The 24,976-nt window shown below is 40.1% G+C and overlaps 3 protein-coding genes across 4 annotated transcripts; 2 read left to right on the plus strand and 1 right to left on the minus strand.

Moving 5' to 3' along the window:
- The first annotated feature begins 1,399 nt into the window (after positions 1-1,399).
- On the plus strand, positions 1,400-6,217 carry LOC115690813 (transcription factor UNE12-like). 2 transcript variants are annotated; one of them, XM_030617291.2, is made up of 7 exons: positions 1,400-2,192; positions 2,572-2,703; positions 4,161-4,268; positions 4,543-4,608; positions 4,829-4,894; positions 5,441-5,518; positions 5,721-6,217. In XM_030617291.2, the coding sequence occupies exons 1-7, from the start codon at positions 1,917-1,919 to the stop codon at positions 5,949-5,951; spliced, it is 957 nt and encodes a 318-aa protein (XP_030473151.1). In that variant the 5' UTR covers positions 1,400-1,916; the 3' UTR covers positions 5,952-6,217. The 2 variants fall into 2 exon arrangements, with proteins under 2 accessions (XP_030473151.1, XP_030473152.1); XM_030617292.2 differs by having other exon boundaries at positions 1,401-2,192; positions 4,176-4,268.
- A 1,141-nt stretch (positions 6,218-7,358) lies between these two features.
- Positions 7,359-8,732, minus strand: LOC115690793 (auxin-responsive protein IAA4-like). The gene is made up of 4 exons (XM_030617254.2): positions 8,322-8,732; positions 8,012-8,211; positions 7,809-7,908; positions 7,359-7,706 (listed from the first exon to the last, which is right to left on the minus strand). Exons 1-4 carry the CDS (start codon positions 8,537-8,539, stop codon positions 7,631-7,633), a joined length of 594 nt encoding a protein of 197 aa, XP_030473114.1. The 5' UTR covers positions 8,540-8,732; the 3' UTR covers positions 7,359-7,630.
- A 12,760-nt stretch (positions 8,733-21,492) lies between these two features.
- Positions 21,493-24,358, plus strand: LOC115666294 (auxin-responsive protein IAA16-like). Its single transcript, XM_056312244.1, has 6 exons — positions 21,493-21,728; positions 21,855-22,221; positions 23,096-23,349; positions 23,454-23,589; positions 23,694-23,755; positions 23,859-24,358. The coding sequence occupies exons 2-6, from the start codon at positions 21,917-21,919 to the stop codon at positions 23,894-23,896; spliced, it is 795 nt and encodes a 264-aa protein (XP_056168219.1). The 5' UTR covers positions 21,493-21,728; positions 21,855-21,916; the 3' UTR covers positions 23,897-24,358.
- Positions 24,359-24,976: the final 618 nt, after the last annotated feature.

A 24,976-nucleotide genomic window follows, 5' to 3' on the forward strand; every position in this document is an offset into this window, starting at 1 on the left:
AGGTGCTTATTGAGAATATTTAATGAAGAATTCTTCGATTTTTAATATAGTAATTACAGATAGTACGGGCAAAATAGTGCACTAAAAATGGTAAAAATCTCACTAATAATATGGTAAACAGAAAGGGCAAAAGTCTCTAAAAATCCTAAAATATGCCACTATGACACATTTACTCAAAACTTTTTATCCTGAACTTGTACTTTTGTAACACATGCACCCTCTGTTAGGGGTAAGCAAGGGAATCAGGAATCGCTCGGAACCGGATCGGACCAGCCCAAAACCGGTGGTTCCCGGTAACAATTTATTGGAACTGATGAATATCGGTCCAGCTCCTGGTTCCAGGTATGAAACTGCCCATCCGTCCACATAGACCGAACCGGTATATATATCATAAAATTCTAGTGTACTTTAAGTGAAAGTGAGTCTTTTTTGCCTGTCTTTTACCACTTACCATATAGTCTTATTTGCGTCTCACAGTCCTCAAAATAATAAAAGGAAAAAACCCTAGCCTCATCTCACTCTCACCATGAGAGTCTCACGTAGCCACACCTTCAACTCTGTTGCTGCACTGCAGACTCGCAATTACCTTGCCTCCAGCCGTCTCCAACATCTCACGTTAGGCTCTCGCCTCGCCTTTAACTTCGTTGCTGAGTCGCATACTAGCAACCAAGTGAAATATTCTACTTAAGGATACTCATTCTTTCTGCTGCTATTGGCGAATTCCATTTCTGACCTAGGGTGTTTCCAATTATGTTGAAGTTTAGCTTGGGATTTGTCAGTTTTTAGCTTGTCGTTGCCTTTTGCTCTTGCTTTAGCTATGACTCTAGGTGATTTTGTGCTTTCTTGAGCCTTTGTTAGCAGATAATTTTAGGAAATATACTTGATCACCATATTCGTAGTCTGGTTGTGAATCTTTAGGATTGGGGACCGGTTCCCGAGTGGATCTATAGAACTAACGTGTGGTTCCTGATTCCAATTTTTTGGAATCGGTTTTTAGTTGGTAGTTTTTGATTCCAGGGTAGAAATCGTCCACCACTCGGACCATGCTCACCTCTACCCTCCATTAAAGTTCTATAAATGAAAACCATTAAAAATCTATCTACATTGATGGCAAAAAAAGTAAACATTGTTGACATGATATTTACTTAGCTTAATTGAAATATTGACGGAGTGTAAATGTATCACATATGTATAAATTTTGAATTTTTTATATAAAAAATGATTTAGGATTAATATGTCACAAATAGTATAGTTTAGAATTATTTTGTGATTTTTTTTGCAAACCGAAACCACATATCTTTTCCTAGTCAGTCTCTTTCTTTGAGAAGCCCCATATCCCGTAGAGAAAAAAACAAGCACCTTCACTTATCAGAGACCAAAAGCAAAACCCCCTGAGCACTATAAAGAAAGAGTTTTCAGACAGACCTCTCTCTCCCTCTTCTTTCTCTCTCTCTACTGCGAGAGACAAGACCAACTTGTGAAACACAAGACCCATGAAACTCCATCGGAATTCCCAAATCACGTTATCGGGTCATCGGGTTTCGGATCTGCCACCCAGTTCACCAACACCACCTTCCCCTCCTTTTTGGGTTTCCCAATGATCACACCCCCCACCTCCACTTCCCCTTCTCTTCTTAACATTCTCTCCCATCGATAATTTCATATGTTCCCCTTTCGAACACCTTACTTTACTTATTGATCATCCCTCACCAACCTTCCTTAGCCTCTCTCTGTCTCCGCCACTCCGTTTAGCTATTAGTTTGTGCATCTTTCCCACTTAGAAAGAAGCCAACTTTTGTTGGGGTTTCAACATAGAGCAAGACCCATCATAGACTTTGATCTCTAGTTGACACTTTTTCTGTAGAGAGAGAGAGAGAGACAGAGAGAGGGAGGGAGAGCTTATAATCATCGAAGTTATGGCAGGCTCAAATCCACAGGAAGGACTAGGGGATGAGTTCTTTGAGCAGATCTTGGCTGTGCCACCCGGACCTTACTCTGGTGGCTCCTTGCCCATGGTCTTGCAACTCGGCTCCGGCCGTGGCGGCGGCGGCGGCGAAGATGGCGGCGGCGGGGGGCTGAGGGGCATGGGGGTGATGATGCCCCTGGGGCTGAATTTGGAACAAGGTGGACTGTTCAGGCGTGAGGATGTTGAGAACAGCACTAGTGCTTCCTCCACCACTTCGGCCATTAATGTAAGTCCCCATCATTCTCTCCTTTTCCAAATTTTTAATTATATGTCACTCAATTCTCACCTCTCTCTCTCTCCCTCATTCTAATGGACTTGCTGCTGGCACCAACTCTACTCCACTCCACTTCCCTCTGCTCCCAAAGAAAAAAAAAAAAGGTCTCTTGGCAATCCATCCCTTTTTGGGCTTGAGATGTCTCAAGAACTTCCTGCTTCAAAGTGAATTCATTAGAGAATAGTGAGGAGGGAGAAGGGTCAAGACAGGATGGTCAAAATTTCATCTTTTTTTAATGTTTGGGTGGTGCTGAACTGATGATGAATGTTTAGTAATCTTTTTGTCATGTAAATTTTGAGGGGTTTGGTTTGACCCTGGTGGAACTTGGCAGATGGAGAGAGAAGCAGGAGGAGTCCATCACAACAACATGACAAGCTGCTTCTTCCCAGCATTTGGACAGTTCCAGCAGGCTCAGTCAGTCCAGCCACCTCCTCCCCACCCACCCCCTCCTCAGCTTCACCCGGTACAAAAATTCCCCTTCTCTTTAATTTTAATTCCAATTTCAACAGCCCATATAGTAAATCTAATCACTCTCCACAAAATGAAAAAAAAAAAAAAAAGAATTCAAGAAAAAATCACTGAAATTTCCAGTTCTTTAGTCTCTGCAGTATTAGCAGAGATTAAGGTTGTGATTGCACTTTGTGTTTGTATCTGCTCCGTTGACCTGTGTGTAAACTTCACTGTGCGTTCATGATGCCTTTCCTTTTTTTTCTTCTTTTTTTCTTTCTGTTTTTTGGCCCTTTTTTGGGCGTCTGTAAATTTTCCTGGTGCTTTGAGCGAAAGTGACTCGTGTGAGTTGACACGAAAAAACTGGGACTGAGAAATGCCTCCTCGCACATGCGAGCGTGACCTCATGCGTGCGTGAGCATGACGTGCTCGTTTTGCTTCTCACCTTTTTTTTTTTTGTTTTACCCCATTTATTTATTTTTACAAATTTCGAGAGCAAGGGAAAAAAATTAATCTATAAATTTTTTGAACCACAAAAAACTAGTCAATCGTGAAGAGACAGAGAGAGTTTCAGCATTTCATTTCCAAACACAACAGGGAATTTTTAAGACCATATTTATAAAGATCCTGATTTTCAAAATAAATATATGTATATTGTAATTTTTGCGTAGCCGCGACGTTATGTCTAAGCTCCTGATTTTCGATTATTTCGAAGAAATGCAAAGTGGTATTTTGCTTCGAGAAAGCAAAAAAAAAGTGCCAAAAAAAGGGAAACAAAAAAAAAAGGACTAGCCAATCCTTTCATTACGGCTGACTTTTTGGTCACTCGAGAAATAATTGACACCGGTCAATTCGATTCAGCAGGGGACCTAAATTTGTATGAATTCTGGCAGATTTTGTGCATGATTTTCGGGACAGATTGCGTACGTTTCTTTGACATTTTTGGATACCCCCAGACTTCTTCTATAGTCATAGATTGTCTCATGGCTTGTCTTTTGGGTTCTATTTTTTCCCCTTTCTTTCTTGTTGGGTTGTGCTTTTGGTATATTGACTATTGAGCACTGGGAAGAATTTTGGACAGAGGTTGCTCTCATCTGGTGTGGAAACGAAATTAAACTTTGTGATGGTCTCCAGTAGCAAGGGAAGACAGAAAAAATGAAATTCGCAAATAATCTTTAACGACACCCGAATTTACATGCGAGAATTGAAATCGCAGTGGCAATTTGACCATGTTCGATCCAAATCATCCCCGCCATAAGTCTCACCAGCTTTGCCTAGGGACCTCTTCGGAATGAGATTAAGATTTTATGAACAGCACTAGTTGGGCTAAGTTTATTTTGGCTAATCTGCCAAAAAAAAATTTCCCGTGGTATGCATTTGTGATATCTTGCGCCGATGAAGTTCGGGTTTTTCATTCCCTCCTTAACCTGCCTATGATGTTTAATTGCATGTGTCGTACCAAATCTGATTCAGGCCTTCTTGAATCAGCCTACAGCGGGGTCACCGAACCCGCCGGCTATACGCCCGAGGGCACGAGCTAGACGAGGGCAAGCCACGGATCCTCACAGCATCGCTGAGCGGGTAAACCTGACACTTGTTGTTCCTTTTGGAAATTCCCATGTTTGAAAGAAGAACTTTTTAAAAACAAACTGAAGCGAGTTTGCTCTAGCATTGATTCTTAATCCAGTGTCTAGTTAGCACTAAAAAGAAGCAGAGTTACTATTTTAGTCACCTATAAAATTGGTTCTGCATATCAATATCGATATTGATAATATAATGGACTATCAGCATTATTCAGCAAATCTGTGACAGAGGTAATGCCTCTCCATCTCTTTGCTTTGTCTTTCGGATGCAGTTGCGCCGAGAAAGAATTAACGAAAGAATGAAGGCATTGCAGGAGTTGGTTCCCAGTTGCAACAAGGTCGTTATCTCTCCGATCTCTTATTATGATGTGAAAACTGTTATTCTATGAATGAGAAGCAGTCAAATTTGGATTTATGTACGAGGCTCCGCTCGACCCGAGTATAGTGCCCTAAGGACTGCATTTGTCTGGCTTGATAATAGAAAAGAAACTTAATAGTATTATGACGAGTACAAGGTTCTGCTTCTGCTATAATGTATGCTTGAATCTCTGTGCGCAGACGGATAGAGCAGCCATGCTTGATGAAATCGTGGATTATGTGAAGTTCTTAAGACTCCAAGTCAAGGTACTTATATTTAGGATCTACAAAGGAATTATTATGCTGTAATAATGTGATAATCAAGTGTGTCCGGGACCGGTCCATATCCCTGACACCAGTATCGCTGTCGATGAGACTTTTTCTGGTAAAATCATGTGCGTCTCTTCCAGTTCCTGAACACATTGCGATGGGATTAGTTCAAAGTCTTATGGAGCGCCATTATTGAGCCAAATTGCTACTAGTTGTATAGCTGTATCTTTTGATTGAAGACCAAAAGTTTAGTAGGCCCATCTTGTTGAATATCTTGGCACCAGGAAACCTCTTTATGCCATTTCTATGTGAAGTAGTTACCACGTCAAATCGAAGTGATATTTTCTGAGGAATATCTAGGACCGGATTGAATACGCTTTCGGGCAAGGAATATGTTAAACTTCGACAGCAGATAGGTGTTATTTCCTATCTTATGTTGGGAGCTATATTTACCTTGAATTAGCATATTTAACTCAATTTTATTGACATTCTAAGTTATGATCATCTTAATTGCCATGGTTATTTCCCTACTGTTTCAAACAGGTCCTAAGCATGAGTAGATTGGGCGGCACTGGTGCCGTGGCTCAACTTGTATCTGATGTACCCCTCTCATCAGCTGAGGTAGTTACCAAAAGGAAACAGCAATTAGCATTTGATCTGAACATATTTGTTCTATTTTTAGTGGCTTGATGGATTTGCCATGTCTTGGTCATTTGATGTCCAATGATCTTATTTTCTATGCATTTGCTTAGCATTACGATGATCTTAACTTTTATCTGCTTCCTTTTCATGTGATCTATTGTTTTGCCTTCCAAAATTTAAGGGCGAGATCATCGAAGGTGGGAACAATCAACCGGCGTGGGAGAAGTGGTTGACGGATGGTACAGAGCAGCAAGTGGCAAAGCTGATGGAAGAAGATGTCGGGGCTGCTATGCAGTTCCTCCAGTCCAAGGCGCTCTGCATCATGCCCATTTCACTCGCCTCCGCAATCTTCCGCACGGGCCAACCAGACATGTCCCGGTCCATCAAGCCCGAATCCAGCACCCCTTCCTGAAGCACCCTGAACACATGCCAGGCGACATCATAGCTGCAACAACGCCTCGGTTCCTCAGGTCCGACCGGTTTGAGATCATTTCCAAGTCAATGTAGCTCCTTTTCAACCAAGTTGCTTAGTGCCTAATGTTCATAGTTTACTGTCACCGTCTTAAAATGGGTGTGAACTTGTGGTTCCTATCCCTTAATCACAGCCTAAAAATTGCATCAGTTTCATGTTCTTTTCAATTCATCCAAGGAAAAGTCAAAAGCAACTTTTTTGCAAAATTCAGCTTATTAATTCCTATCTTCTGATGCAAAGTGGTGGGGTTTGAATTGAGTGGTTGATGACCAGAAATCTTTTGCGTGGTGGGATTGGCAACTTCCCTCACTTCTTTTTAATTATTTTATCTTTCCCCTCTTTGGTAGTGCTTATGTAGGGCCAAATAAAAGGAATGGATGGATATATCTATGATTTATGTGGAGATGATCTTTTGTGCAAGGTGGAGAAGATTTAGTGGTTAATCAACTCAGTACTCGGTAGCTCATTTTGATTTCGTGCTCTATCATCATCATGCACAAACAGCACACCAGGCCGAATCTTGCAGGGCTTTGAGCTGCCAAGCTATGGGCCTAAACAGTGGATACACATGCCATAAACCAGAAGTTTCAAACTTTTTAACATCGTAAAGCCCATAAAAATTTTAAAGACTATGCCTGTCATCTTCATCAAAGCCACATCCATGTCCATGCTACTACATTCACAGGCTTTCATCACATAAACTGGCAAACTTTAGTTTGTTTTTTTCCTGCTTAACAAAAAGAAAATATATCAGCACTCTCCAACCAAGTTTCGATACCGACGACTGCGTCGCTTTGTGTTTTCACCAGAATTATATCGTGTACTCAGTTCATGACACGGCAAATCAGACTGAACTCATTTTTTAACCAAACTTCAGGACCAAAATTTAATGGTAGTTGAGAATTTGATGAGCTATTGTTAGATTGTTTCTCTTATTCTTTGGTAGGCTTAGAGTTAGCTAATGCAGATCAAGCTCAGGATGGCAACTGCATATGGGGAACTATAAGATGAAATTAAGACAATTACTCTGGTACATATAGATTCAGATTTGCTTAGATAGTAACGAACACATGGTCATTGTAGTTGTTCGCTAAGGTAGTTGGATCGATAAATTAGCCATAGATTATGTCTCTAATGTTAAGCTAAACTTCAGGGCCGATATCTAATTTGGAATTCTGGTTCATCCCATTCCGTGAGAGAAGAAAATAAGACCAAACCCCTGGATTAGTCGATGTTCCGAAACCATAGCCCGCCATGGACAGGACGCCGGATTTCGTGAGAACATTTTCTTGAGAAAGAATGATGGAATTGATGGTTGAAATTATCGCAACGTACAAGATCTGTGTATTTCAAACCTCTTGCTTCTAATTATTAAGGGAAAAACAGAAGCAGAGTCTTTTATTTTATTTTTGTCTCTGTACAATGAACCAAAGGAAGTATACTCAACTACACATATAAGTGAAAAAGAGAAAGGAAAAACCATTTTCAACTTTTTTTCCCCTGTTTTCCTTGTTACATTTGAGAGAGGCATGAAACTAAAATCATGATCACAGATTCAAATCTTCGAAAGCCCAAGCCTTTGGAACATCCTCTTGCTGAAAGAAGCAAGGCCATGCCCATCAAGTTTTCAAGCCCTTTGACACTTCTGATGAACCTTTCATGATTCTGAGCCTCTTGCATGAAGTAATAAACATGCTGCAATGGTACAAAAAAATTATTAATTACAGAGAAAAAGTAAGGGAGGTAATTAATTGAAGAAAAAGGACAATGGGCAAGGTAAAAAAAACGAAAACTTACTTCCATGGAACATCTCCTACTAGCATCCAATCACCATCTTTGTCTTCATAGGTGGGTACAAACTGGGATCCATTGTATCCTTCTCTCTCACAATACTCAACTGCACAAAATATGCAAAAGGCCAAGCAATTAGCACCCAAGTTGCTTATGTTTCAGTAATTACAATCAATTGGAATCACTGTTGACAGCTTATTGACACTCACCAACTTTGAACTTGAACATGTCTTGCAAGTCCTTGAGTAGATCTGCATAACCCTTGTAGAGCTTCAGATCAATCTTCCTCAGATATGGAGCTCCATCCATGCTCACTTTGATGAAAACCCCGGTCGACTCGCTCTCCGCCTTCTTTTGGAAGCAGTTCTTGCGGTATGATCGGACCGGCGGCCACCCCACAACTTGTGCCCTGCATTAGAAAGAACATCCATAAAACCGTTAGATCGGGTTCAATCATATTCGATGGGAATTTAATTCTCTTTGCTGAAGTGAAAAAAATGAGAATTTGTTTCCGCTTACTTAGATGGTCGATGCACATCTTGCTTCTCGCATTTTTGGGCACTCGACCCATTGGACTCCTCCTTATCGGACCCGCACTTGTTGTTCACATCGATTAAATTCCTCTTCATGCTCCGCCCGCTCGGAGGTGCTTGCTGCTTCTCCGACTCCACCGTGCCGGGCAGTCCTAATCTGAGCTCCGTCGCTTCGAGGTTCAGATCCTCTCCTTGAGCTGCCATATCTTACTTTCTTCTTTCCCTCACAACTTGATTCACTCTCAAAGCTCGCAAGATCTTTGATTGCTCAACGCTCAAATCAATTCAATCTCACTTCTAATTTCTTTCTCTTCTCCTTCTCTTTGGTTGATTGTGATTGTACTTGTTCTAGGATGAGAGGAAAACTTGTGTTAGGCCAGTGGTTACCTAAGGCCAAGGGTATGTTTTTATAGAAGGGATGTGTTGATCAAAGAGACACAATATTAAATTATCACATTTAATTGGCAAAGTTATCAAATTGATTTTTAATATATTTTTTTATATGGCTCATATTCGGATTCCCTTTATTATTGTGGGGAGAATAATTTTAGGCCCAAATCTGGACATGGGCAGGTGAGTTTGTCCCAAGAACAGCAAAATAAAGGCAATTTGTCAATGTAACATGGGACAAGGCAGGGACAAATTCCCAACCACTCTTTTATTAAGAAAAAACGCCACGGTTGCCCCGGACCCAACGGCGGGGATTCGTCGATCGATTCCTCGAGGATGGATCGGGGCCGTCGGATCGAATACGGGTTTAAGTTGGTGCATAACTCCATGTGGGTCGGACCCCACATGGGTTGTAGTTGATCGGCAAGGCATTGTATGGCAGAGAAGTTCTTGCCTGGAATCCATGGGAACGGATCAACGGTGGCCTTTGGATCTTGCGATGTACGTGGATCTTACGGCTATCGTTCTCCCCGGTCTGGTCAATATTTGCTCCCTCAATATTCGATTTTGAAAAAAACGTAGAGGGTATTTATTCTCCTCCTCGTGAGGGGGCAATTTCATTTTTTAAAGGGATAAGTGCTTTGAAAGTCCTAAAATTTATCATCAAAGTGCAATCGAATCCTAAAACTCTCAAAAAGTACAATTAAGTCCTAAAACTTGTCACAAAGTGCAATTGAGTCCAAAAAATTTCAAAAAGTGCAATCAAGTCCTAAAACTTGTTAAGTTAGTCCAATTAAGTTCTTCTTTTGATTGCACTTTTTAAAATTTTTAGGACTCAATTACACTTTTGCAACAAGTTTTAGTACCTGATTGCACTTTTTAAAAGTTTTAGGACTTGATTGCACTTTCATGACAAGTTTGAGGACTTAATTGCACTTTTTGAAAGTTTTAGGATTCAATTGCACTTTCATGACAAGTTTTAGGACTTTTAATTCGCTTATCCCTTTTTTAAAAATGAACAATTTGACTTTAATCAAAGTGATAATGTACAAGCCGAGCCTACAGCTTCTTTTCACACGAAAGTATTTGGTTTCCCGTATTAGCATGAAATTAGGATCTTGTTGGACCATGACTAAAAGATTGCTACTCCAATCATTTCCTCAATTAAGTATTTTTTTTCTATAAATTTTTCACTAATTAAGTCCAAATACCATTTGTTTTAGGACCATGGAAAGTAAACGCATGTTAGGCCATTATGCTCCTAGATTTTGCAGATGATGGCAAATTTAAAAAGGTCTTCACTGTCATAATTTCAAGTGATTACCGAAGAAATTTCTGAAATATACACAAAATGAAATAGTTATGGACAGGAAATGTAGTGATGATGACTAGGGGTGTCAATGGGTCGGGTCGGGTCGGATTTTCATGATACCCAACCCGACCCGAAACAATGAATATATGTGCTTGGCCCGACCCGAAACAAGACCCGAACATGATATAACCGCACGATCGGGTCGGTTCGGTTCGGGTCGATTCGGTTCGGGTTCGTGTTTTAGATTTTTATTATAAATTAAGGTTAAGTTACACCTAGGGTTGTCAATGGGTCGGGTTGGGTCTAGTCTCCACGCTACCCAACTCGACCCGAATCATAAAAGATATGTGGACTCTTGACCCGAACCGAACATGACCCAAAACGCAAAAACCGGGTCGGGCCGAGCCGGGTCCGGTTTCGGGTCTTTTTGGGTTCAAGTTAATATTTGACGATGTTACAATTGATTCGAAGGTTGGTGCTTATTGTTTGTTTTATCTAAATTGACGCTTCCCATGTATCCCCGGATTTCGTCGCCCTCGATTGCCTCTGAATTCGGGGATTCTGATTGCCTCTCGTCTCCATTCTCACGTTTCGGTTTCTACTTAATGCGGGTCAGGATGCTCCGAAATCATGCTTTTTACCGATTCTGTCATGGATTTGCCCAGGAATTACATCATGCTGTCTCGTCATTTGCTTGATAGTTTTCGGATTTGATGCAAGTATGCATCTTTGCTTGATGTACTTATCAAGTTATCTACCAAAGACACAAATGCAGATGAAGACTTGAAATTTTGTCGGTTGAATCGTTGATCTAGTGACACCACTTCGAGACGGACTATGGTGACTCGTGAGCTCTTTGGACCGGATGATGGCGGCAGAGTAGATGAGGAGGACGGAGGTAGAGTCGCCGAGGAGGACGAAGTTGACGACGGCGGGCGATTTCACGTTCTGGAGGAGGACGAAGTTGAACGACAGTGCTACAAAGTGAAATGTGTTTCGGTTCTAAAAATAAAACATAAAAATAAAAATATATGTGTTTCGGTTCGGTTCGTGTTCTAAACACGAACCGAACCGAAACCATTGAGATACCCATTTGCTTAACTAATATCCGAACATGAAGTTGACCCGGCCTGAAAATACCCAAAATTTCGGATCGGTCGGGTCGGTTCATGTTCCGATTCAGGTATAGTGTTTGGTTTTGACACCCCTAATGATGACATTATGCATTAGTAAAATAACCCAATAGCTAGCAAATGGGTGAACATTGCCAAAAAGGCTTTCTAAAAAGCTATTCTCGTATAATCATGGGGATAAGACTTTGCTTTTCTTCTGCTTCCACTGTTTCCGTCCCTGTTGAAGATCGACGAGATCGGGGATTTTTTGGAGTTGTTTTGTCACAATGCAGAACACAATCATGCTTATCATGATGCCTTCCGCATTTTCATGCAATTTGGCTAAGCAAATTGGGCACATAGATGAATAAGGGTTGTCCTAAGGTCCTAAACTTTTACTTTTACCTTCGAATCAATTGCACGCCTAAAGGTGTGGAGAATCCTAAGTGAAAGCAACCTGCGTGTTCGATCTCTCTCGGCTTCCTTAGGGCTAAGCAACTCGAAGGGTACAACACGTTACCCTTACATAATGAACTTTCTTGAATCTGATCTTAATTAACTTTTCGTCGGTGATCGCGTCCAGTCGATTCCGATCCAAGTTTAGACTTACTCGAGTGATCTTTAATTCGCAGATAGATTCATTTACTCCTCGGAACGTGAAGACGATTTCTCAATTTACATCTACGAACACAAAGCTTGGCCCTACAGATGAGGGATCAAATGGGCAAGTTGCGTGTGACATTGTTGCTACGAACTCACACAAGTAGAAAGCAATGGTGGCCTCGGAAACCCTAAAAGAGAAGCAAGAAAACTTCGTGTTTTAGGGAAGACCCAACATGCAAAATAATTTCTGGGGTTCGTTATCCTTTGGTGACTCATGAGCACACCTCATTCTTAGCTATATAATTCCTCTCTGCTTGGTGTCTTTGTTGTTTTTTCTTCCTCATCCAATAATTGGTAAAGCCAGCTATTATTTCATAACCCTACCAATTCCATCATGCTTTTTGCTTGGACCCCCCTTAGGTATTTTGTGCATATGTGCATGTGGCAATGCCATAAGACATCAATATGCATGTATAGATGTATCTCTACACATGTATGTATGTACTTATCCTCATGAAGAAAAGTATCGGTATCATCTCTTTACTTGGATGCTTAAGTCTCTAATGACCATAATTTTCAACTCCATTATTTTGTTGATATGATATATGTCAGTTGCGCACCAGGTAAGAGCTCATAATCAACTAATAACAGTCACACGCTTCTCGAACTTGTTTTTCTTTTTCTCTTTTATAATGTGGGTATTCGAAACTTTCGATTTGACTATTTTTCATGAATACACATAGGCAACCTCATTCAGGTTCAAAGGGGTTAGGATGTACTCATGGATCGACGGGTCTAGAGTCCTCACGGTTACTCCTTTTTTTTTTTTTTTGGTCGGACATCATGGTTACTCTGAGTGGTAGTGATTTGGAAGCGAAATCTATTAATTCCAATGCATGGCTTAAAAAGAAGTATAAAGACCAGACTACGTGAACCGATCATATTGTTATATAAACTATTTCTTTTTCTTTTGAAATGCTTGAACTTTCAAGAAATGGGGTTCGCAAACTATGTTCTTTGGTATGAAAGATTTCTGTTAGGAAATAGATAGCATGAGTATAATCACATTAGACAAAACGACTACATAAGGTAAAAAAAAACAGACAAAATAAAAAGGACGACATATGATGAAAATGACCAGAATGACATAATTCAAAATCATGGGTAATGCTCTGAAATTTTTTTCCCTGAAAGCTCAAATTGTTAGCATACGAAATTCACGATATATGCATTTAGCTTAAGGTTTTGATCATTTTCTCTCGGTTAAAATTTGGGATTCTTTACTTCCCAGACAACAGACATGCATTGAACCTACTTAAAAACATTCAGATCAAATATACTGCAACTTAAACCCTAGGTCAGTTCTCGGTCCTTTTGCAGACAACTTGAACCCAATATCAACGTCGTTATCATAGGCAGTCTATAGCTCGGTCGGGCATCGAATCATGACGGATTTGAAAGTTCAAATTATGCAAACACAGGAGGAAAACTGAACGGGGGAGATGCTAGATTTGATGAACATCGAACCTTAGGTCTACAATCAAACGATTCACAATGGACCGATGGTGATAAGGTTTATGGTCCAAACGAGTTCGAACACAGCGCCATCGAGTGCTAATTTAGATATCTAACGAAGGTAAGAAGGATCAGGGACACTGCACGTACCCAGCAATTCATTTAATGGTGTCTCTCTCCTCATCGCACTCGCATTAATTCTCTGTAAGGTGGGAGGGAGACAACCCGCTCGTGAATTGCTACACCGCCACAGTAGCCAGCAGTTTTGATTGCTACGACATTTGGATGAGACCGGTCTTGACGAGGGTACCTTTATATCAAATTTATTAATTCGTGCATGCATCGTTTCCAGAAACAGTTAAGGGACAATGACCCCGGAATTCTTACTGATTAATTATTCTCGACTGTGACTCGTAATTGTTGACTTTTTTGCCATGCTAGATTGACTGAAAAGCCATGCTCGTGCAATATGATCTTATTTTATGCACATCTCGCGTCGCATCATTCAGAGTAGGTTTACACTGAGTGACTCGCGATTTGATAAAACCATACAATCTTAGATGTCAATAATTGTAATCTCCATAGTTTAACTTTTAAACTTGAGTGGTGGCGCTGTACATACACCGTGAGGGGGCTACGGAATGGGCCGATGGATTCCCGAGACGGATATGCTTGGCCTTCCAAAGGAGCTGTCCTTTAATCTCCAAAAAACCCATTAATAGTTATCATAAGGCTCCGATACCTTGAGAATCCAAGATAATTAGTTTAATCTTGTATTAACCGCTTTACCTGTTACAAGCTCAAATGTCACAGACGAGGCAACAGACATAGAAAAATCACGATACCCTGTAAGTTTTGATTTCGTCTTCTGTTTATGCCGCCGAATTCCCATATGATTGCTTCTAATTGGATAGCCGATGGACTAAAGTGTATGAGTTTAAGAAGCTATCCGAACTCGAAAGTAAATGTTATATATATATATATATGCATTTTCTAACGGTGTAAGATAAGGTCAATGGGTGATATTTTTCAAACGAAGCGAGAAAAACCAAGAGAGGAATTCGTCGGTCGACCCACACGAGGGTACACTGTACTCCAATCTTGTGATTTTTCAAGCAGCTTTTTAGCACGACTCCATGCGTGCGTGCGAGCATGCATCCATATAAAAAGCTTCCCTACCGAAGAGAAAGGACCGTCCGGAGGACCGCACGGAACAGTATCAGAAAGCATGCAAGGGCGAAGAAGATGAAAGAAATTGCAGGGTGGCCACCATTTATGGCCCTGCAAAACCCTAAATTTTCCCCGCAGACAACGCACGCAGACCACCCAAGAAGGGCAGATACACTGTGTCTACACTCATACACACACGCATGTGTGTGCGTGTGTACATCTTTCAGCGTCAACCCCATGAACGCCACACGTGTGGTGTCTCTCGGACGTTGACAGATGGAGACGGGGACGGAGATGGAGATGGAGATGGAGATGGAGACGGAGACGGAGATGGAGATGGAGATGGGGAAGGGTTATCTTCTTCACCTCAGAGGGGTCAACACCTGTGGGGTCGCCGATGGCGATAGTGAATACTTGGTATAGAGAGAGAGAGAGAGATCGGGGGCCCACTTTTTGCCCTCCCACACGAGCGATTCTGACTGCTGATTGGTTGGCGCGGGCCCCCCACGAAAATTATTTCTTGGACTGGGAGCTAGGGTTTTGGGGAAGGACAGGCCAGCAGGTGGAGTCCTCGTCAACCGTCGCTGTCTGTGTTTTCTCATTTCCCAGCATAATTTTAAGGTGTCATTGATTAATTTCGCTAGAGCAAGAACTTCCCGCTGTCGATGTTTATTCTAAAATGGGTCGGCAATTTATTACCCGCTAGCCGGGTCTCTGCCCTCGTGCCTTTGAATTGTAGAACGGGTGACGAGCACGGGCTTAAGGTAACGATGAAATTTCACCGAAAACGAAAAAAAAGGAATATGTTAAGGTTTGATTTGTTTCGCGTAAAATAAATAATTCGAAAAATATATTTTTGAAAAAAATGATCGCTTGTACCGTTTGAAATAATTAATCAATAAAAATATGTTCGTTATGGACAACAATTTATATCTAAACATTTTCGTAGATGATGAAAATATCTTTAGTCTATTCATCATTATAAGCGATACAAGTAATTATTTTGAAGAAAATATTTTTCAAATCATTCTTTTTTCGTGAAACGGACGCACCCTAAAATGCAATGCGATCTTAGTGGGCACGCTTCTCGATGCACTAAACTTCAAACTGCTCTCTGTATCAAAATTTGACATTAGTTACTTAACATAAGACTTTTTAAGATGTAAAATACTTAATTAGCTTCCTCTATATGTACGGTTTGACTAACTGGGTTGAGTACACATTTCATATCACTTGCTTTTTATCTTAGAAACTGGTTTGTTTTTTTTGTGAATTCATATCTTATTTCACCTGTCACTAGAATAATGACTAATAATTATTGAGCTTAACCATTATCATTCCAAGTTGAATGTCACTCTTTTACTTTTTTAGTATTTCATTTTCTCTATTGAAAGATACCCTTTACTCTTTATTTTTTTTCCTTTTTTTGTTGCCTCGTGGCCTCTGTTGATTGATTGGAGAAATAAATCAATTAACCACAAAACAGATTGCCCAATGTCATCCTATATGGTGAAAAACTGTCAAACCTTCAAATTAAAATGTTTAACTGGATATATAAGAGCTATTTCTTAGTAAAAAATTTATCTACATTGCTTATAATCAAAGAACGTGTTGATTAAGAAAACAAAACGTTGAATAACTCTTTAGCGAAGCAGCATTGAGTGCTTCGCTAAAGAATTGTTTACTAATTATATTTAGTATGAATGATGTTGGTATATTACATTGGTCTATATATTTTATTTTTGAGAAGAAAAGAAGAAGAATTGTGTTGGTCAAACGTTGACTGTTGACATGGTCGACCATTGTGAAATGGTGTTTATGTTGCATGAAAAAGTGCACGAATAAAGGAGGACCATTTTATTGCAAAAAAGTGCAATCTTGAGAATGACTTTGTTCCGATATGTATGGTGCATCAAATCTAGAGGTTCTGATTAACTTATCGAGAAGATGCATCATTTCAAGTTAAATTTGAAAAGATACAAAAATCATTAAATTAATATATCCGTTCACTTTGTTGGATCTTTAGATAAGCCTACGTTGAAAGTACTAATGAAACATCATTTTTTTCGATTTTCATTTTCTTCACCATCATATATGCATGAAGTTTTAAAGTGCATCATAGGCATTATACGCTATAGTTAGGAATTGGGTTTTATTTTCTGCTTTCTACTTTTAATTTGATTTTCTCCAGTTTCCACTTTTCTTTTTGATGTATAACTTGAATTTGTTTTAGCCTTTTTATGTCCACAACACCTTGAGGAAGAATATTTATGTTGGAGCTCTTCCATGATCTCTCACCGTGGTTCCTTTTGTCTTTTTTTCTATTTTCTTTTGCCCTGTTGGGGCATCTAACTATATATATAATGGACAGCATATTAATGATGCTTTTGCCATTTTTATCTAACGAGGAGTGGCACACTACGCGATTCATGATGTGAAAGCATTGAGTGGTCACCACCCAAAGTGGAAAGGAGGATAAGGATCAGATCATCGTGATGGAGAACAATTATGACCACGATCTATCTTGGGGATAGAGAGCGAGAGAGAGAAAGAGGCATCTAATCAAAGTTTCATTTGATTTCCTCTAAATTCTAAATACCATTTCTGTTGTCCTTTTTTAGGGGGCAAAAATCACCATAATTTTGGGTATATAATAAATGTATGAAAATTAAATCTCCATTTATTTTACAAAAAATAATAATTTAAAATATATATTTTTAAAATGATCGCTTATATTACTTGAAATAATTAGTTGATGACAATATTTTAATTATCGATAATACTTAATGTCTAAATATTTTTCGTAAATGATGAAAATATTTTTTGTTTTTTCATTTTTGTAAGTGATACAAGTAGTCATTTTTAAGAAAAAATTTTCTAAATTATTTACTTTTCACGAAATAAACGAAGCCTAGGTGGTGTAAGAATGTTTGTATAACATGTGAGAGAGAAGCGATACTAGTAAATACTTTGTGTTTTCTCCATATTTTCTTTGTTGAGAGTCCTCGACCATGTTCAAAGCATAACTTGGTTAGAAGAAGTATAATATATGCATGGATTTGCATACTATTAAATTTGATAGGACAATTTTCTAATCGATCCTAACCTTATTATACGAATGTTAATTCAGTTCTAAATTTTTTTATTTTGTCATTAATCCTAAAATTTTGTGCGAAATTTCAATGTAGTATTTCTAGCCAATTTTCACTGGAAATCGCTGATATGACGGTGTGCTACTTAGGTTAGCCGGTTATGATTGAACCTTTTAGCACACTGTTATGTTGGCGATTTTCGGCAAAAATTGGCTGGAATGACTGCAATGGAATTTCGCGCAAATGTTTAGGACCAAATTAACATAATTAAAAAATTTATAACTAAATTGACATCCGTATAGCGAGTTAATGACTAATTCGGTAATTTTCCCAAATTAATATAATGTCCTATCAAAGCTTGGAACCCATCTAAGCTTTAATTTATATATACTTCGCACCAGAAGGAGCAATACACTCCCGTAACTTCAGATTTAATCTTCTCATTAGTCAACTTCCATGACATATATGAAACCCTAAGAATGGAGGTCTCGTCTGAAACAAACTGGGACATTTTCTTTACTGAAAAGCTAACTAAAGAAATTAGAAAAAAGAGATTATCATAATGTTTATAAATATATATTATTTCTTCAATATACTATAGACTGCATAATGGCACAGGGAATATTCTTGCATAAAATAAAGGGGTGTGGTTGGACAACCTCCTAAATTTCAGGCAATATGTTAATTAAATATCAGAATTAAATCAATTGTCGTGACGATCCATATGACCCCAGAATCGGGAAGAATCCTGGCAAATCGCATTATAAAACCGCCCACGGTGCGGCATCAATCATGAACACGGGGAGCATGCAAGTATATCTTATTAATTCACTAAATTTTAATTAATCGAAAATTTAATTGAGGAGAAATCACATGTAACACCGTGAATTCTTTATTCTCGAAAAGCACCTTTTTTGGGGGGGTTAAACCACAAAACACCTTTTATTGAAGGCAAAATGTACAGGATTTTTATAATTATCAATTTGGAAATATAGTCTTTTCATTGAGACTGACGACTAACATGATAATAGCCTTATTAGTTTTTTAACAAATGGGACCGTAAATAAAATGAGCGACTCCATTTGATAATATTGATATGGACCGTTCTTTTACTAAAGATTGGTCATGGTGTCAATTGACGGTCCAAACCCTCTCGAGTTAAATATGATAAATATACATTGGTGGTGCGCTTTCTACAAGTTTGCAAAATCAGCTGCAAAAATGCTTATATAACATGCATGGCATGGCATGGCATGGCATGGCATCAAAATATGGGTCTCAGCATGCAAATCTTGTAAACATGTGCTTACTTGTTATTTTGCTCGTAATGTATTTCACATGTAAATTCGATTTTTACAAAGCAGGAGATTCTTAAGACTTATGGCCTATATTTAATAACGACATAATGTTTCGAAAGAACGCCAACGATGACTTTGTGTTAAAGTTAAAGACATTTGCGCAACTTGCTTTGGGTTTTTTTTGTATTTATATTTAATGGGAAACATAGGGGGGACAAAGGAGAAAGGGATAGTACACTTTCAACGAAATCTGTTATGCTCTAATTTTTCCATTTATTATTATAATGGACATTATTAACAATTGTTCATAAGGCGCCAATTAAGTCAACTTAAAGATTTCATACATTTTTGGAGTTGGAGAAATACACGTGTTAAGAAATTCACTTACTTCAAACGAAAATTTTTACATCTCCTAAGCATGTTCATTTATCGTTTTTTCTCTAATCATAATTTTATTAGCAGGTGCTACGAGAGATCTTATTAAGTAATCGATCAAATAATTCACACGATTTTCAATGCATTGACTATTCCAATGGAATTCGTAACCGATGGTTTGAAAACTAAACGACATGTTTATTTGCATTTAAATAGAAGCAAAAACCTAATTTTTTACTTTCTTGATAGTATTGATTATAGGGTTAATACTAAGAAAAACCCTAAACTGATATATATGTGATAATTTTATCTCGAACTAATTTTTTGACCACAAAATACCTCAAACTGGTATACCTATGACAAATTTACCCTGAACTATTTTTTTGACCACGAAAAGCCCCATATTGGTACACTTGTGACAATTTTACCCCGAACTAATTTTTTGACCATAAAAAACCTCAAACTGGTACACCTGTGACAATTTTACCAAAAACTAATTTTTTGACCACTAAAAACCCCAAACTGGTACATTTATGACAAATTTATCCTCCGTTAGTATCCGTTAAATTGGATTAATATCATAAAAAACTACAAATTGATAAACTTGTGACAAACAGAGGGGTAAAATCCCAAACTAGTATACCTATCAACTACCACATGTCATCAAACTTAGCAATTTGACAGTAAAATTTAAAGGAAACTAACGAAGAGTAAATTTGTTACAGGTGTACCAGTTTGGGGTTTTCGGTGGTTAAAAAATTAGTTCGGGGTAAAATTATGACAGGTGTACCGGTTTGAGATTTTTTGTGGTCAAAAAAATAGTTTTGGATAAATTTGTCACAAATGTATCAGTTTGGGGTTTTTCGTGGTATTAACCCTTGATTATATTATGGGCAGAAGCCACAAAAAACCTTAATCTATGCTCGCTGTGACAGATTTACCTTGAACTTTTTTCAGTAACATATTTAGGCTCCGTTCGTTTGGCGGAAAATATTCTCCTTTTGGAAAATATTTTTCCGAAAGTCATTTTCCTGGAAAATGTTTTCTCGGACCATAATTTTTCGGTGTTCGGCGATCAATATGAAAAAGTTTCGGAAAATATTTTTTCGCGCGCGATCGGCGGGCGCGGCGACGGCGGCGCGGCCGGCCAGCGGTCGCGCGGCTGGCGGCGGCGGCGGCGCAGCGACGGCGACGCGGCGGTGGAGCGGCAGGGCGGCCCGGCAGCGGCGCAGCAGGGCGGCGGCGGCGACAGCAACCTTAGTGAAGAAGAAGAAGAAGCTCAGGAAAATGATTTCCGCTTTTGAAGAAGCGGAAGTCATTTTCCATGACTCTACCTATTTTGTGAAGGGGGGAAGGAAAATATTTTCCCACGGAAAACGTTTTCCGCCCCCCGAACACCGGAAAATCCGAAAAATATTTTCCGAGAGAATATTTTCCGTCAAACGAACGGAGCCTTACTATTCGTCAAAGTTCTGTCAATGAGAACCTGCCTACATAGATGCTAGAAAGCAAACATTATTGACATAATACCCAAGTGACTTGAGCGAAATACAAATGACAATGTTTTGGCTGAAATATTATTTAACGAAACCTTGATGCAAGGTAAATGTATCAAATAGGTACAAGTTTGAGGTTTTTTATTTCACATTAAATAATTTAGGATAAATGTGTAATGGTGGGTATAATTTGGAGTTTTTGTTATTACAAAAAAAGTTCAAAATATATGTGTCATAGTGGCTGTAGTTCGAGATTTTTTGTGACTTTTTCCCTTATATCATTCAGCTATCAGAAAATTATGAAACGAATTACGCGAGTGCCGCAACAGTTTCAAGAGTTCAGGGTTTAAGAAATTTCCATGCGCGTGAGCCAAAAGATAGCCATCAAATTAATCTAAATGGACATTAGATTATCCTAACCTAAATACAATTTTAGCAAGTGTTTCAAATTGCAATTTCTTTATCATGACAATTGTCATAATTATTTTGGGGGGGGGAACAAGATGAACAAAATTGTTGGCATTTTGGTGGGGAGCCAAAGCCTTTCCTAGGGCAAAGGCAGATAAAAGGGGCAAACAACAAACGAACGCCCGCACCCCCAAGCCTACTAAAAGTCCTGTCCACTTGCCTCCACGCAATCATTCCCCCCGGATCACGTCACGAGTGACGTCACTCCCCCGCCCCCCGCACAGGGCCGCGGACGGTCCAGCTTCGGCCGCGCCCCGCCCCCGCCACGCGTCCCCATCTCCAGCCGTCCGTTCTCCCCCCAGCGCTATAAGCATCTGTCCGAAACACCATTTCGGCCTCCCCTATCTGTTCTTCCTGGCCATTGCCACTTGCAAGCATCTCCGAAACTCTTTTTCCCCTTCGCGACATTATTGCACGCACGCACGCACGCACGCACTGCTCCTCCTCGTCCTCTCTCCCTCCAGCGAAAACAGGGCAGAACGGAAGAGAACAAAGCGACACCCATCAAGAAACAAGGAGAGGAGAGACGGGGAGACGGGGAGACGGAGAGAGAGAGAGTTTGGTGAGAGAAAGCTGGGATCTTGAGGCCCTTTTTTTGGGCGGGGGAGCGAACCGAGGTTTCTTGGTGGGGTTTCTTGGTGATTTGGGTTGAGTGTTAGCGATCAATCGAGCAGAGAGAGAGAGAGAGAGAGAGAGAGAGAGAGAGAGAGAGAGAGAGAGAGAGAGAGAGAGAGTAGCAAGAAAGGCACCATGAGTGCGGAGACAGCAGAGAAGTTCACTATAGACTTCGAGGAGACGGAGCTGAGGCTGGGCTTACCCGGGAAGGCCTGCGGGTTCAACAGCGGCTGCGAGGGCGCGGCGCGGGGTAACGGGAAGAGGGTGTTCTTGGAGACCATCGATCTGAAGCTCAACCTCTCCTCGAAGGATGACGACGCGAGCGCCGAGAAGATCAGGGCGTCGGTCCCGGCGGAGAAGAAGATGAACAGCAACGACGGTAAGGAGAAGAGCGTCGCTGCTGTTCCAAGCTCCAGCGAGGTTGCGAAGCCTCCTGCCAAGTGAGTTGCTGACTTTTCCTTTTAGTGATTTTGCTTGAACAACAACTCTAATTTCGAATTTTTTTTTTAAGCTTTGGATGGTCTACCGTAAGATAAGCGAAATTTTTAAGCTGAATTCAGGCGAGCTTTCTATGGAGAGAGAGGTCGTGTTCATCTGTAGCTCCATTATTGCATGAAGATCTGGTTTTGCAGCTCAGAGAGAGAGAGAGAGAGAGAGAGAGAGAGTTCCGTCTTGTTCTTGCATAGTTAGGAGGAGTTGATGATGAGTTGATGCTGATGATCTGCGATTTGGTACGACTTTCTTGAATGATGAAGCAACATGGAACAAAATTAAATCTAATTTGTCTTCTTAATTAGGACAAATTTAAGGAAATGGGTCTTGGCCGAGAAGATTGTCTCTTCCCTTCCCCACCCTTTTCTTGATTGAATTTGAATAAATTATTTCACATCCATCAATTATCTCCACGAGGAAGTCGATTTTTGCGAGGATATTTCCTTTCCTCTTGCTTTCTTCGGGAATCTCAATTTGGCATCAATTCCAAGCCTTACAAAAGCAGTCCTGATAGAATTGACATCTGTGGCCTTGGCTGATTGTCGGGGAGACATGGGAAAAGTACAAAACATTTGGAATCTTTTGCTTTTTTCTTAGCTCTTTTCCCCCTCTCAACCACCAAATAATAATCCGAGAAAATGGCCGAAAAAGAAAAAAAAAAAGTGAACATGAACGTCACCATCGAAATTACCCAATGCTTATTATTGACACGTCCAAAAAATTTCATGATTTTCCGCTCAAGTTTGGATCTTTATCCAAATATGGAGGTGAAAATGTTTGTGTTTTGCAACCACATGACGTGGTGCTTCGACTTGTCCACAGGGCGCAAGTGGTGGGTTGGCCGCCCGTGCGATCCTTCCGGAAGAACATCATGGCCGTCCAGAAGAACGGCTCCGACGAGGCCGAGAAGGGCGGCGCCGGGGGCAGCGGTGCCCCGGCGGCGACCGGCGCGGCGGCGTTTGTGAAAGTGAGCATGGACGGCGCGCCGTACCTGCGCAAGGTGGACCTCAAGCTGTACAAGAGCTATCAAGACCTCTCTGATGCCTTGGCCAAGATGTTCAGCTCTTTCACCATTGGTAATTCATTTTCTTTCTTTTTGTGTGGAAAAATCAGGATAATTGAATTTCATTGATTAGTTCAGAAATCTAATTGGGTTGTTTTTTCTCTTTCTTTTTTGAAGGTAATTGTGGGTCTGGAGGAATGAAGGACTTCATGAATGAGAGCAAATTGATAGATCTCTTGAACGGGTCTGACTATGTCCCCACTTATGAGGATAAGGATGGTGATTGGATGCTTGTGGGAGATGTGCCTTGGGAGTGAGTGCCTCCTTCCTCTATAACTAATAATTAAACCAAAGTTGTGCATGATCTCAAACCATGCATGAATGATAATTGACTTGAGTTTCCCTTTCCGATCGCAGTATGTTTGTCGATTCGTGCAAGCGTTTGAGGATCATGAAAGGATCTGAGGCGATTGGACTTGGTTAGTACCCACTATCACGTGATGTGCTCGAGATTACCCTTTTTTTTTTCATGTCTAGCCCAATTGAATCTGATTTACGTTTGTTTTGACCGGTCGATTGCAGCACCAAGAGCAGTAGAGAAATGCAAGAACAGAAGCTGAAGCACCGCGACTCCGGCCTGTCTCGGTACGCTGAAGTCCCCCTCGTGCTCGCGATCGTCGCCGAAACGGGAAATCAGACCGGCTCGAGAGGGATCGAGCGCGGAGTTCGGATGCTTCTTCTTTTTTTTTATTTTTTATCTTGCCCTTTTATATTCCCCTTTTTTCTCTTTGGTTTTTTCCTCCTTATCTCAATTAGGTCTGAGAAGAAACTACTGAAAAATCTCTTAGGGAAAAGGAAGAAAAACAACCCTGTGAAATCGGTAATATGTTCATAAGACATGTTTCATGTGCAAGTGCAACCTTCTTTGGTTTTTGTTTCAACTGCTGTAGCTGTACTGGGTGTTCTGTTCCCTCCATTTTGTAATGCCATGTATTTTGTACTAAATGATGAAGAACCATGAGAGCCTGTGTATTGTACCTGCCTGTCAATATTATTATTACTAATGTCTTTATTTTTGTAAATTGTGGATTTATTTTGTAATTTGTTTTTTGCTTGCTTACTGTGATCTGACAATTGGACAAGATCCATGAACAGTGGGTGGGGAGCAAGGCACATGGCCTTGGGCCATCTAGTTGACCCATTATTAGGTTTATGTTTTTTGTCATGGTTTTTATTTTTCATCAAGACTATGCTCCATCTGAAGAGATAGAAAATGAACAGCTCAGCCTCCATAATTGAAGAGTACGTGGACCAGCCCGGGAATCAGGCCACAACTTGGCGACAAGATGGGGAGATTGGGGACCATCCTGACTCTCAATTATGCAGGATGAGACTATTTTATGTGAATTCTCATTTTGTGTTATGATTTCCATGTTGCCCCCCTTAAAAATGAAGTGTGACTTGATGGGAAAAATGGAACCAAAAGCTATCTAGGACTTCAGAGATTGATCAAGCGATCTAAGACTACAAGTTGACGATCACAAGTTCGATTCTCAACCTATTTTGACCCCGGACACTAGAAAACCTTGTTTAGGTTTTAAAATATGAGTAGTGAGTGAAGGTGTATCGCCGGTTTTGGCTTCCCACTTGTGTCGGGATGGGTTGGAATGATAAGCTTGTGTCACGGACCGTGATTCTTT

The sequence above is a fragment of the Syzygium oleosum genome, unplaced genomic scaffold, assembly GCF_021117445.2.
Source record: "Syzygium oleosum isolate NSW1041296 unplaced genomic scaffold, Sole_v2.1 Sole_v2.06, whole genome shotgun sequence".
In the NCBI taxonomy this organism is placed as follows: Eukaryota; Viridiplantae; Streptophyta; class Magnoliopsida; order Myrtales; family Myrtaceae; genus Syzygium; species Syzygium oleosum.